At 45.9% G+C, this 14,900-nt stretch overlaps 1 protein-coding gene across 5 annotated transcripts in view; it reads left to right on the top strand.

The window, feature by feature from the left end:
• Positions 1 to 14,900, top strand: part of MAN1A2 (mannosidase alpha class 1A member 2) — a 306,596-nt gene that overhangs the window by 184,427 nt on the left and 107,269 nt on the right. For all 5 annotated transcript variants that reach the window (XM_043540993.1, XM_037910300.2, XM_043541368.1 and 2 more), the window contains one exon: positions 5,960 to 6,054. In XM_043540993.1, the coding sequence (XP_043396928.1) occupies positions 5,960 to 6,054 (95 nt within the window). The remainder of the gene's footprint in view (positions 1 to 5,959; positions 6,055 to 14,900) is intronic.

Raw genomic sequence — 14,900 nt, 5'->3', positions numbered from 1 at the left:
TCGACAAAAGTGATGTGAACACTCAGAAATGGGCATAATAAAAGTCGGCAGAGCATGTCCACAGTTGGGGCACTATCATCGACAGTATGAGCATTGCACTGTGGTTACCACAGTCCAGCTTAACACCTTCTGTCGCTAGGTGTTGTTGGAAGATGGAGCGGATCACAGCGCATCTTGGGACCTGGCTCAATGTCCCGTGATACAATGCTTTCTGTTCCAGCACTCGATGGGCTTCCGGTTTTCTGTCGTGACATTTTTCAACGGCCCTTCTTTGCTGAGCACCCCGGCATCTTTATGAGAAGGGGTGCATCCCGCATTGCTCTCCTATGTTCTGTTAACTGTCATTAAGACATCGCGGATGGCAGTGCAGTTAATTGCGAAGTTCCTAATTGAAGAAGACTCCCAGTTGCCTGACATGCTGTGTGATATGAATAGGAGCAACTTTAGATTGCTTTTGGCATTCACAGAACAGCCTAACATGGTGGAATGTCCTTTTTGGGCTTGGGAAACAAGCACTGAATGGTCGGATCATGTCGTCATGCAGGTGTGCGATGCCGAGCAGTGGCTACAGAACTTTCGGATGCAGAAAGCCACCTTCCTGGACCTGTGTGTGGAGCTCACCCCAGCACTGTGGCACAAGGACACCAGAATGAGAGCTGCCCTATCGGTAGAGAAGTGTGTGGCAATTGCTGTCTGGAAACTGGCTACTCCAGACTGCTACTGGTCGGTTGCGAGTCAATTTGGAGTTGGGAAGTTGACCATTGGGACTGCATTAATGTAAGTGTGCAGGACAATTAATCACATCCTGCTACAAAGGACCATGACTCTGGGAAATGTGCATGAAATAGTGGACGGCTTTACAGAAATGGGTTTCCCTAACTGTGGAGGGGCAATAGATAGCACATACATTCCAATTTTGGCACCAGACCACCTTGCAATGGAGTATATCAATAGGAAGGGGTACTTCTCCGTGGTGTTGCAGGCACTTGTGGATCACCGTGGGCATTTCACTGGCATCAGCATGGGGTGATCCGGGAAGGTGCAAAACGTATACATTTTCAGGAACACTGGGATGTATAGAAAGCTACAAGTGGGGACTTTCTTTCCAAACCAGAAGATTACAGAGGGAGATGTTGAAATGCCCATAGTGATCCTGGGAAACCCAGTGTACCCCTTACAGCCCATGGCTCATGAAACCTTACACAGGAAACCTGGACAGCAGTAAGGAGCAGTTCAACAATAGGCTGAGTAGGTGCTGGATGACAGTGGAATGTGCCTTTGGCAGTTAAAGGTGCGCTGGCGATGCCTTTATGGCAGGTTAGACCTTAATGAGGATAATATGCCCATGGTCATGGCCGTGTGTTGTACGCTGCATAATCTTTGTGAAGCTAAAAGTGAAAGGTTTGCTCAGGGGTGGAGTGTTGAGGCAGACTGCTTGGCAGCTGATTTTGAGCAGCCAGATACCAGGGCTATCAGAGGAGCCCAGAGGAGGCAATTTGAATCAGGGAGGCTTTGAGGCAACACTTTGAAAATGAGAACCAGTAGTGTATATCTCTATGATTGGTGGTACAATGTTACATTACATGTAGTTTTCCTAGGAAGCAATGGTGACATTTGGGGCCTTACATTCCAGCAAGCACATGAATAAACTGCCTGTGTATGTATTGGTAGTGCCTGCTATCTCAATTTATAGAAAACAAATAAAGATGACAGGTTTCAGAGTAGCAGCCGTGTTAGTCTGTATCCGCAAAAAGAAAAGGAGTACTTGTGGCACCTTAGAGACTAACACATTTATTTGAGCATAAGCTTTTGTGAACTACAGCAGTTTATGCATCCGATGAAGTGAGCTGTAGCTCACGAAAGCTTATGCTCAAATAAATTTGTTAGTCTCTAAGGTGCCACAAGTACTCCTTTTCTTTTCGCAAATAAAGATGAGTTACCATTAAAAAACTTTGCTTTTATTGCACAAAAAACAACACACACAAACACACAAAGATGCTTGATGGGAAAGCAGGTACCAGGGAAGGGCAGACTTTCAACGCTGTGTGTAGGTTCAGCTATCATTATGAAAGTTGTCTGAGGGGGTGGAGCGAAGGGGAAACTGAGAAGTCCCGGAAAGGACTGTGCGGATGGAATTGGGCGGGGGGGGAGGGAGGAGCATGGAAAAGAGTTCTGAATGTGCTGCTGGAGAAGGCTGGCGTGGAGCTGCTCAGTCTTCAGCATTATTAAGGATTTCAGCATCTGTGTTTGTGCCTTCATGACTTTAATCATCCGCTCAGTAGCATCCTTAACAAACTCCTGATTTTCTTTTCTGTCCTGCCTTTCGGTTTCCCTCCACTCCTTTCGTTCCCTTTTCTCTGCACTGGAAGAGTGCAGTACCTCCCAGAACATGTCTTCTTTGTTCTGTCTCGGGCATTTTCTTATCTGGCAGAGACACTCGGCTGGTGTGTATGGGGTGTTCCTGAAGGTCACATCTGCCAAGCACAAGGAACAATGTACAGAAGCATGATTGTTAAATTCACGCACAGCATTGAAACATATCAGTAAAATACACCTTTTGTAACATAACAATCACTTTCTCACTGACCCTTGGCAAGCACACATCTCTGCAAACTCCCAAAGCATGGTGAGTACTGAGGGGGAATGCTCCCCATGGGGAAAAGAGCACTCACTCTGCAAGGGTTGTGGTGCAGCCAACTAGGGGGAAAAATCGAAGATTCTTCCACACTTTTCCACAGGCGGAGGTCATTGTAGCAGATATCTCACTGCTGAGGGTAAGCAGGAAAATGAGAGTACATCTACTACGTGCTTATGGCTTCTGCCCTGCTCCCTATGCTGCTTGCCTATGTGCCGCTTTGGTTCCTGCACAAGTGATTGCCGAATGGCGCTGGAAAGTTCCCTACTATGGGGGAAGGAACAGAGCTGCTCTGCCACGGAACCTTCGGCAGAGGATTGCCGAGAACCTCCAGGAAACTTTCCTGGAGATCTCTCTGGAGGATTCCCATGAGATCTCAGCGTGCATCAACACCCTGTTCCACCATACTGATTAGCTACACAGGGAAATGTCCAGCTCACAGAAGCACAGCCAGCCTTCTACATTTCTATACCCTGCATCCACCTCCACACTACAGAAACCACAGCCACTTACCAGGCATCTCCTCTCCTACTTCTTGCTTGTAGGAGAGCAACTACTGAGACTGGCTAGACACCTCTAGAGTGGTGAACAGTTCCTGGCTGCCTGCTCCACCAGGCGACCCCTCCAGGAGCTCTACATTGTCATCTAACTCCACCTCTTCATCAATGAATTTGTCCTCCAGGTTACGTCCTCTTTCCACCCCCTCCAGGCCCGCTGAAGTATCCACAGGGCTCTTGGCGGTGGAGATGGGGTCGCCACTGAGGATAGTGTCCAGCTCCTTATAGAACCAGCAAGTCTTAGGTGCAGTACTGGAGCAATGGTTTGCCTCCTCGTCTTATGGTACACCTGCCTCAGCTCCTTTATCTTCGCTCTGCACTGCAATCATAGCCCTTTACACACAAGCCTCAATAAATGTGCCTGTAGGTATCCCAATTCCTATGGCTCAAGCGCAGCTGGGACTGCACAGCCTTCTCTCTCCATATACTGAGCAGATCCAGCAGCTCCGCAGTAGTTCAAGCGGGAGAGCGTTTGCTGTGATAACCAGCCATGGTCAGTTGGGAAGATGTGATGAGAGCTCTCCACGCCAAGCAAACTGGAAATGGAATTTCAAAAATTCTAAGGGGGCTTCTAAGTGGGAGGGGCGGATGGTTGTTTACCTGGCTGCAGGGCAGTGGAGTTCAAACTACTGACCAGAGCTGTCACGATGGGCATTGTGGGACACCTGCTGGAGGCCAGTTAAAGCGATAAAATCAAGCGTGGCGTCTACACTGGCACTTTGTTGACAAAAATTTAAAGGAAAAAGACTTATGTCTCTTGTCAGGGTAGGTGTATTTTGTTGCCAAAACAGCACATTTTTACTGCCAAAAGTCACATCACATTCCCACTTCATCACAAGTATGCAAATATGCATTATTTCTATGCAGAACTGTGTAGGTTTTGTCAGTATCGGGGCATAAGGCTTTTATTACAAAGGATGTTGTCAGCAGTGAGCGGGAATATGAGAGGATTCTAATGCTTTAATTATGGTTAAGCAAAATGTAGGCTGAGATAATATCTTGTGAATAAGTGTAAGGAAGTTGTAAAAGGCTGTGAAGTGGTTTTTAAATTGTACACTTGTAATATTCTTTCTGGGGAGTTGGCTAAGTGTGTGAGTTACACTGGAATCTGGAACCTCCTGATTCTTATAATGCCATGGGCCAGGGTGAGTATGTGCATATTGAGGCATTGTTCAAAGAGCGTAGAGAGAAAGTAGCATGAGCAGCCTTCCCCCTGCCCCCGCTTTTAATAGTGTTAGATGGAATCTTGTGGGTGAGAGGGAATGGATTGTAAAAAGAGGTGAAGAGCTGGTACACTTCATCAACTGTGGGGCTAGCAGAGTGTGTGTTAATGGGGCATATTGGGACACTTCTGAAAGAGGGCAACGTTAAGGTTGCCCATGCAATGTTAACTGAGTGTTTCCTGCTTTTCAAAAGTTTGAATTTTGCTCAACTCAGCATTCTGTAAGGGGACAACATGCCACCAAGCAACCTTAACTCTGTGTTAATTTAGCTTTTTGCCATTGAATACACTTAGCCTTTTGTGAAGCATTTGACTCAGTGCCAAAAACATTCTGTTTAAAATATTAATAATTAGTACTCTACAGTATCAATAAAGCACATATTAAATTAATTCAGAACTGGCTGACTTCTCTCAAAAAGTAGTAGTCAATGGGGAATCATCATCAAATGGAGGTGTTTCTAGCGGAGTTTCACAGGGATCAATTTTAGACCTTAACTCTAGGTTAACTAAGTTTTTTTGCCATTTAATAATACAAAATGGAACAAGCATAGATTCTGGTGTGGTTTCCACAGATACTGTGACAATGTGACAGGTTCCAGAACCCTGCATAGTGAACCACCATAAATTCAGGTTCTAGAATGCTGCATAAAGATGCAGATTAATTTCTGTTGACTGTTGGTAGGTGGGCTTTGTTAGTTCCAGCCGTATAGAAAATGGTTTGGATTCATTCTTATGAGGCAGAGGGACCTAGACTAGAGACTGAGCAGAATTAATCCTTCAGGGAAGTCAGATTTAGGGAGAAATCTTAGGCTGAGGTTTTTTTAAAGATTGTTTTTGAAGGTGTTTTCAAATACCTAATATTAATTGGGAGATAAGGTGGGTGAGGTGATATATTGTATTGGACTAACTTCTGGTGGTGAGAGAGACAAGCTTTTGACCTTACACAGAGCTCTTCTTCAGGTCTGGGAAAGGTACTCAGAGTGTTACAGCCAAATACAAGGTAGAACAGATTGTTAAGCATGAAGAGGTAACAGGTCGCAAGAGACTATTCAAGGTGAAGTGGGGAGTTAATGGTCTCTGTGACAATCTGAGTATCTTTCCCAGACCTGAAGGCGAGCTCTGGGTAAGCTTGAAATCCTGTGCCTTTCACCAGCAGAAGTTGGTTCAATAAAAGCTATTACCTCACCCACCTTGTGTGTCTAATATCCTGGGACCAACATGGTTACAACAGCACTGCAAATAATAGTAACTGGATTTTTTTCATATTCTCTTCAGTGTGTATCCAAGGAGCAGCATTGCTGAGCATGAAAGCACAAAATTGAAACTTCATGTTCAAATCTTAGTGAAATGTGGAAAGTGAACAAGTAAAAATTAAATCATAAATGTGAAAAGAGAACAGAAAAAACTTTGGTTTTGATCATCTAAAGTTTTCCTAATGGGATCAGGGGGATATATATGTTTTAAAGTGACAATCTCTCTTTAATTTATAGTAAGCTAAAAAACCCCAGGTTTGTTAGAAATTCATCTTTCTGTCTACTGTCACAGGTGTTCAAGCTCAAAGCAGTGCAGCTGGCAGGAAAGCTTCTTCCGGCATTTAACACACCCACAGGCATTCCCTGGGCAATGGTGAATCTGAAAAGGTAACAGATTTTCTTTTGTCATAGTTTTAAACCAGAAATTGTTATGGCACATCTCTGTCCTTTCTAAGTAGAAGAAGTGTGTAAGATACAGGGCGAAGTGATATTTACTACACTTGAGAGTAAATATACTAGGAGCCTGAGGACTCTGCCTCATGTGCATTAACATTAACTGTAGCAGATTGTGACTGCTCTCATTTTGCATATGAAGATTCAGCCCACTGGAGCTCCATGTCCATTATGTAATGCTATGTATTGGTCCAGAACCTGTAGTCAAAAGGGGCACATGAACATTATATAATGGGACCTGCAGTATCTGTAGGCCACACCTGGTCCAGGCAACATAGTTAAACTCCATGAGCTTCATGTGTTGTGTGGGCTGTGTGTTGGCCACACCTTTCTCAGCAGAGGTTCAAAATACTTGTAAAGATGAAGGGACTGATTATCCAGTCAATCATACCAGTTTCACACTGATATAAATCTACTGATTTAGTGGAGTTACTCCTGATTTACATTGGTGTAACTGGAAGAAGAGTCTTGACTGATGGTTACATATAATGTCCTTCTCTGACTAAGTCATCTCATGTTTATATTTTTAAATTACATTTTCAATTAACATTTGTATGTATTTTATTTATTTCTTGTGTAGCACCCTGGGTTTCATAGTCATTATTCCAGTTTAATGTAGCCTCTAAACCTTCTAAATTCTAAGATGACTACATTAAGAGGGAGCTAAGTTTGAGAGTACATAAAAGTAATTTAGGGTAAAGTATATTACAGAGATGTTTGTAATTATCCCAAAACAAAGCACTATAAATCCAGGAAATTCAGATATGTTAAGGTATGGATATCCAAACATGTTAAGGTATGGATATGAACAATTTAGGGCACCCAAATAACCGTAACTCTACCCCATGACACCACACAGTGAGCATATGATTAAGGCATTTTAATATTTCTGATTTCAGAGTAAATCAAATTGATTTTTAAAGACTCATTAGATTTTGTTCTTTCTCTTTTGTTTTCCTCCTTTATTTCTTCGGGATGAAGTCAAGGTTGTTTGGATGCCCTATAGCAGGGATTCTCAACCTTTTTCTTTCTGAGGGCCCCTCAACATGCTATAAAAACTCCAGAGCCCAGCAGGGGTGGAAGAGGGAGATTCGGGACTCCGGGCCAGGAGTGGGACCCTTAGGCATGCATAGGTGTAGGTTGACTTCTATTTTGGGGTGGCAAGGGCTGGCAGGGCTCAAGCCAGCTCCGCACAGCAGGGTCCAGGGAGGAAGCACCACCTCCACTCCCTGACTCAACTCAGCAGGCACCCACCCTGTCTGGGTTATGGAGGGATGCAACCAAAACATATAACTCAAAGGGGGGGACTCAGCTCAAAAAGTTGGAATACCGCTTAGGGTGCAGGCAAGGGGTAGCTGGGGACTGTGTGCAGTGAGGGGTGTAACGCAGGGTGCAAGCAGGGGATAGTTAGGGGCTGTGTGCAGCCAGGGGGTAGCTAGGGGCTGTTGGTGGGCAGGGGGGTAACTAGGGGCTGTGTGCAGGCAGAGGGGTAGTTCAGGTTGCAGGGAGATGGGTAGCTAGGGGATGTGTGCTAGGAGGGCTGTGCTAGGAGGGCTCCCTCTGTGGTGGCTGCTCCCCAAGGGCTCTGCTGGCCCGAGAGCCAGGTCCCCCGCCCAGGCAGGTCTTACAGGCTGCGTGAGCAGTCAAAGGGGGCTGGGAGTTGAGGAGCAGCTGCAACCCTGGCCACCAGCAGCAGACGGGAATGTCATGGCTGCTTGCTCCGTGGCACCACCAGCCAGAGAAGCAACTGCCCCCCACAGCCTGGCTTCAGCTTCCCCTCTGTCTACGTCCTGGCTGGAGGGGAGGGCAGAGCTTGAGGAGGACTGGGGGAGAGGAGAAGGTGAGGGAGTGGAGCTGCCCCTGGGACTGCCCCACTCTGGGTAAGACAGTCTAGTTTTGGGGGGCAACACCCTCGTGCCCCCTTAACTCTTCCCATGGGCTCAGGGCCTCTGCCTGAGTCAGGGCTTGAGCCCCACCGATTCTGGCTTCAGCCTGAGGTGGAGTGCACTTGGGCTCAGGGCTTCAGCCCTGCGCTGCTTGCGGCTTCAGCCCCAGAGCAGGGACCTGGCTCCCAGCTTCAGCTCATGGAGAGGGTGGGGCACTGCGGCTCATGGTTTCGGCCCCACGGCTCCTGGCTTCAGCTCTGCGGGGGAAGGCGCGGAGAACGGGGGGGGTCGCTGGGACTTGGAGCACCAGGTTTCAGCCACGGACCCCAGTTGAGAACCAATGCCCTGTGGTGCATTTCCATACCTTGCAATTTTTTTTATCACTTTGAACTTAGAAATTTAACTCTGAATTTCCTGGGTTTGTAATGTTTGGGGTTGGGATAATAACAACATCTCTGTAATATATTTTACCCTAAATTACTGTCAAGCATTGTGAACCTTAACTCCACGTTCACATCATTTTTGTCTGGGAATTTCCATATGGGTGTTTATGACTGTTTTTTGAAATTATTAAAAATTTCAACATGAATGCTGAACAAACAAACTCAAAAGTAATGATTCTCTGAGATTCATCTAATGATCTGTAGTTATGTCATATCAACTGGAAATCACTAAAAATGTGTAACTGTTAGCCCTGGTCTACACTAGGACTTTAGGTCGAATTTAGCAGCATTAAATCGATGTAAACCTGCACCCGTCCACACGATGAAGCCCTTTATTTCGACTTAAAGGGCTCTGAAAATCGATTTCCTTACTCCATCCCTGACAAGTGGATTAGCGCTTAAATCGGCCTTGCCGGCTCGAATTTGGGGTACTGTGGACACAATTCGACAGTATTGGCCTCCGGGAGCTATCCCAGAGTGCTCCATTTTGACCGCTCTGGACAGCACTCTCAACTCAGATGCACGATTGTTTGCCGTTGCTCTGACGCAGGGAGGGGCGACTGAGGACACGGCTTACAGGGTTGGCTTCAGGGAGCTAAAATCAACAAAGGGGGTGGCTTTACATCAAGGAGTATTTGAAGCAGGACTTCACGGAGGGTTCCAATAAGAAATGGTGCACCTAAGTTATTGTTCTTATTGGAACAAGGAGGTTAGCCTGGCCTCTGATTGATACATGGCTAGATTTACCTCGCTGCACCTTCTCTGTGAGTGACTGCAGTGTGACCTAGAGGAATGAGTCCCCTAGACAGGGGAGGGGGGGAAGCAAATGAGTACAAAACAAATCTGGTCTATTTCTTGTTTTGATCCACTCCATCTATCTTTTACATCTTTGGCTGGCAGCAGACGGTGCAGAAGGACTGCATGCCATCCACATCTCATGGCTGCTCGGCAGAAGATGGTACAGTACGACTGCTAGCCATCCTCATCTCTTGCCTGCCCTGCAGAAGATGGTACAATACGACTGCTAGCCATCGTCATCTCTTGCCTGCCTGGCAGAAGATGGTACAGTACGACTGCTAGCAATCCGTATTGCCTGCCTGCTCACCATAAGACGGTTCAATAGGACTGACTGCAGGACTAAAGAGAATGACCTGGTCAAGTCACTCCAAATTTAGTCCCTGCGCCCATGTCTGCCCAGGTGCTCCCAGCCGACGTGGCCAGGAGCACCTCGGACACGACGAGGACGGCTACCAGTCGTATTGTACCATCTGCTGCCAGAAGGCAATGGGTTGCTGCTACTGTGTAGCAATGCCGTACCGCGTCTGCCAGCATCCAGGAGACATAGGGTGACGGTTACCTGAGCGGGCTCCATGCTTGCCATGGTATGGCATCTGCAGAGGTAACTCAGGAAAAAAGGCGCAAAACGATTGTCTGCCCTTGCTTTCACGGAGGGAGGGAGGGAAGGGGGGCCTGACGATATGTACCCAGAACCACCCGCGACAATGTTTTAGCCCCATCAGGCATTGGGATCTCAACCCAGAATTCCAATGGGCAGCGGAGACTGCGGGAACTGTGGGATAGCTACCCACAGTGCAACGCTCCGGAAGTCGACTCTAGCCTCGGTACTGTGGAAGCACTCCGCCGAGTTAATGCACTTAATGCACTTAGAGCATTTTCTGTGGGGACACACACACTCGAATATATAAAACCGATTTCTAAAAAACCGACTTCTATAAATTCGACCTTATTCCATAGTGTAGCCATACCCTTAGAGTCTGATTCACTGGTACACTCTGGCTGCTTTAGGCTGCTCTGGAGCAACACAAAGCAGCCAGAGCATACTGGCCAGTTAAACTAGGTTTACAGCTGCTTTGCATTGCAAGAGCAGTGCAAGTCAGCAGGAGATATATCCCATTTTCTTCCTCCCTACTGTTTTCTATACTCCCCTGCACACAAAAGTCCTAGTTTCTGTCCACTGTTCATACACACTGCAAGTTTTCTATTCCCTCTTGTCCTCTCTGTTGAGTAGATCTGGAGCAGTGGGTGACAGTTTTAAAATAAATATTTCAGATTAATAGTTATTTTTGCTGTCATTTTCATAACTGAAAATGTATCTGTCATCAGAGGCTGAAGAATAAAATCTCCTTAACAGAAACATATGACGAGTCACATTTCAAAATGGCTGCCATTTCCCATTGTCTTTAATGGGCCTGAGGCCACAGGCTACCTTCTGTTAAGATGCCTTCTTACAAAACAGGTACTGGCTCCCATTGTTTCCTGTGGAAGTGAAACCAAGCTGTCTTCATAGAAGATGGTGTCTCCCTATGCTATCAGGAAATGGAGGAGAGGACTATGAAAAGTCGGTGAATGGAGAGAGTGGCCATTTTGGCTAAGCACAGCATGTGGCCTCAATCCCATTGAGAACAGTAGGAGATAGCAGCCATTCTGAAAGAGGGCAGTTCACTGTCAAATTTTCTGAAGTAGAACGAGAAACTGTCATTTATGCAAATAATGGCAAAAGTGATCAACCAAAAAAGAAAAATAAAAAACACTGCTTTCAAATACAGCCAACATAAAATTTCAGTTAGTTTTAACTGTATTTTGGAGTTTCAAGAGTTTGCATTTTTCCATTATTGTTAGCTCAACCAAAAGTAATGGGCTTGATGACATTCTGAGTGACATTCTATCACTGTGCTATGCAGGAGGTCAGAGTAGATGATCAAAATGGTCACTTCTGGCCTTAAAATCTATGAATTATTCTAGATATTAAAAAGAAGTCAGACAACTGATAATAAATTTCTTAAAGAACCCATTTTAATTAATTTCAGTTAATAAACTTATTCATTAACTTATAAATGCTAAGGGCTTGTCTGCACAGGAAAGTTTTTTCCATATAGATAAACTTCAGGTTTTCATCATAAACTCCCTTACATTGACACACAAAAGTTCTTTTTTTGATTAGCTGGCATCTTATCCCACTTTAATTGGGAAGCAACCTAACTCTTAGGCCTGGTCTACACGACAAGTTATGTTGATATAAGGAGTCTTGCTTCAACCCAGTTGTGCATGTGTCTACACTTAGATTTGTCTCCAACTGAGTAAGTGGCCTGTTATTCCGACGTGGTGTTGAGCCAAGGTTTATGTACAGAGGTTGGCTCGGCACGCATGTAGACACTGCATTACCTTTGTCAACCCTAACGGTCCTCCAGCAGTTGTCCCACACTAACTGCTCTGGTCACCATTGTGAACTCCACTGCCCAGGGGTCACGTAGACTGGAAGCCACCCCTCACTTTTAAAGCCCTGTGGATTTTTGAAATTCCTTTTCCTGATTGCCTAGCTTGGAGAGCATACCTAGCAGCTCTCCGCTGTTGTGTGCAACCGCCTAGCTGACCATGCCAGCTACACACTACAGATGTGCTCCAGCCTGGAGGAGACACGATATATTGGAATTCCTGGGCCTGTGGGGAGAAGAGGCTGTGCTCAGGGTATGCAGGAGAAGTGGTATGATGGACCAGCAGCAGTGCTGCGTGAAAGCCAAGAAGCTTGAGCAGGCATACCAGAAGACCAGGGAAGCCAAAAAACAATTAGGTGTCAAGCCACAGACCTGCCATTTTTGCAGCGACCTGCATGCCATACTCGGTGGAGAGCTTCACCCACCCACCCATCACAACACTGTCAATATCTCCAAGGAGCCCAAGTCACAGGTCTCTGCTGTGAACAGAAAGGAGGATGGGGGTGGACAAGGAAGAGGAGGAGTATGGGGGACAGGCAACTGGATCCAGCTGGACAGCAAGCTAGGACCTGTTTTTTACTCCACCGCAGACCAGCCAGTCCTGCCAATAGAGAGCATGGGCAAGTCCAGTGCAGGGGAAGGAACCTCAGGTAAGCATGTACATAAATTTTCCATTCCAGGGATGGCCCCCTCAAAATAGCAGGACACAGCTTTTGACTTTTCATTAATTTACTCATACTAGAAGAACCAAGAGAAGTAGAGTTGCTATCTGCTTTTCCGTTCCCTCTAGAGTTAGGTGCAGGGAGACAGAGCATGCAGACCAGTTTGTTTATGTACACAGGGGTGTCCCTTGAATCCTTCTGAGCGATCTCTATGAAATTTTCACAGAGGTTCTCTGTTATACTTTGCCAAAGGGTTCTAGGGATGGCAGCCTTATTTCTTCCTCTGTGGTAAGATGATTTCCCACGGCACTCAGTGATAACATTGGCAGGCACCATTGCAATACACAGCCTAGCAGTATACGGACACAAGTGGCTTCAGGATGCCAGCAGCAGCTGTGTTCTCTGTGCCTTTGTTACCATCAGGAGTGAGATATCAGCTAAAATCACTACCACTTGTGGAAAAAGGTGCCAGTATTCAGTGCCAATGCCCTGTGTTAGTAGTTTTATGCAACCGAGAAATTCTCTCCTCATTTCCCTAATCTCTAGTGGGCCATACTTACCGTGACTGGTGCTGTGACTGGTGCCATGCACAAGCAATCCCAACCAGAAGTGAAAATGAACTTGTAGTTCTTGAAGCTTTAGGGGAGCAAGGGGAGCAAGTTCTGCATCTTAAATTTCAGTTTCCATAGGGACTATACTGACAGCGGTAACTTTATGTGTTTATCTGCAGCTGCTGCAGCCTTGAGGGTCTTCCTCTCCACACCTGCAGAATGCCTGACCCAGATAAGGAGGAGAAAGAAGAGGACTTGGGATGACATGTTCACTGAGCTTCTTCAAGCCAGTGCTGCACTGGACTTTGAATACAGGGACTGCAGGATGAACATTGGGGACAGCCTGGAGAAGGAAAGAGTGGAGAGGAGGAAGGTGCAGGAAAAGGAGAGGGAGATGCACCAGGACATAATCAGGCTTCTCAGGCAGCAAACACAGATACTGCAGACTCTGGTGGACCCGCATGTTTGAGAATCCCATGCTCGCCTCTCTCTGCAGCCCATTGAGAACTCAATATCGGGACCTTCCTATATCCCCTGTCCCCTTCAACATCCCACATGGCATCCAGGGCTGCCTCACTATCTCTACCACTCCACTCCGCGGGACACTAAAGACAATCACAGCTTCACATACACTTACCTGTGAAAGCGATGGTTGGTGTAGATGTAGCTGAAATAGGCATGAATATTCTTTCCCCTTCATGAGTTCTGTTCATTTAAGTTTCAATAAGTTTATTTTACATATATTTATTTTAAAATTTCAGTTTCTTTTTTTTCACTGAATTCTTGTACAAAATAAATGTCTGTTATTTAAAACATAACTCTTTTTTATTTGTTTGCAACATCTACTACCAAGTGCTTAACAGGTATGAAAGAAACCAGTTACTTGTTACTGACAGTGTGACACAACTCATAGAATAAGCCATAAACAAAATTAATAGATGTATTGACAGTGTTATGTTTCTATATGTACAGCAATTACTGCACGATTCCTATTAGGCCACAAAAGAACAGGGCCGGATAGAGTACAGTACAACAAAATGCATTACATGGCTTACTGTAAAAATGGTCTTTCAAAACCCGCCCTGAGCTTTGAGCTCTTCCAATAGCTCTTGTGTCTGCCTGTTCAAACTCAGCAGACAGCCATTCCACAACCACGCTCTACCCAGGCAGAAAGGTTTCCCCCTTTGCTTCACAGATATTATTCAGGACACAGCAGATAGCTATGATCATTGGGATATTTTTCTCACTGAGGTCCAATCTTGTGAGTAAACAGTGCCAGAGTCCCTTCAGTCCACCAAACGCACATTTAACTGTCATTCTGCACCTGCTAAGCCGGAATTTGAATAGTTCCTTGGTGTTGTCAGGATGGCTGTTGTGCAGCTTCATAAACTAGGGGAACACCGGGTAGGCTGGGTCGTGGATCATTTTTGGCATTTCAACATTCCCAATGGTAATCTGCCAGTTGGGAAAGAAAGTCCCTGCTTGCAGCTTTCTGAAAAGTCCTGTGTTTCCTTCCATGACCAGTCCACTCTTATGTGGGTGAAGCATCCTCAGTGATCCACCAATGTACTCTGTGGCAAGGCGGTCTAGTACCTAAATAGGGATATCCATGCTGTCTGTCACTCCGCTACAGTTGAGGAACCCCACTGCTGCAAATCCATCCACTATGTCTTGCAAATTGCCAAGAGTCACAGTCCTATGTAGCAGGAGGTGATTAATGGCTCTGCATATTTGCATGACAATGGCCCCTCAGTGGATTTCCCAACTCCAAATAGATTACTGACTGACCTGTAGCATTCTGGCATTGCAAATTTCCCCAGTGCGGATCGCCACTTGCTTCTCTGCTGTTAGTGCTACTGTCATTCTGGTGTACCTGCACTGGAGGTTGGGGCGAGCTTGGAACACAGATCCAGGAGTGTTGCCTTGTACATCTGAAAGTTCTGCATCCAGTACTCATCATCCTAAGCCATTGTTATAAATGCGATGCCTCTGATCCGTATTAGTT

The sequence above is a fragment of the Chelonia mydas genome, chromosome 1 (genome assembly GCF_015237465.2).
Source record: "Chelonia mydas isolate rCheMyd1 chromosome 1, rCheMyd1.pri.v2, whole genome shotgun sequence".
NCBI lineage: Eukaryota > Metazoa > Chordata > Testudines > Cheloniidae > Chelonia > Chelonia mydas.
This window is presented reverse-complemented; position numbering and strand designations above follow the sequence as displayed.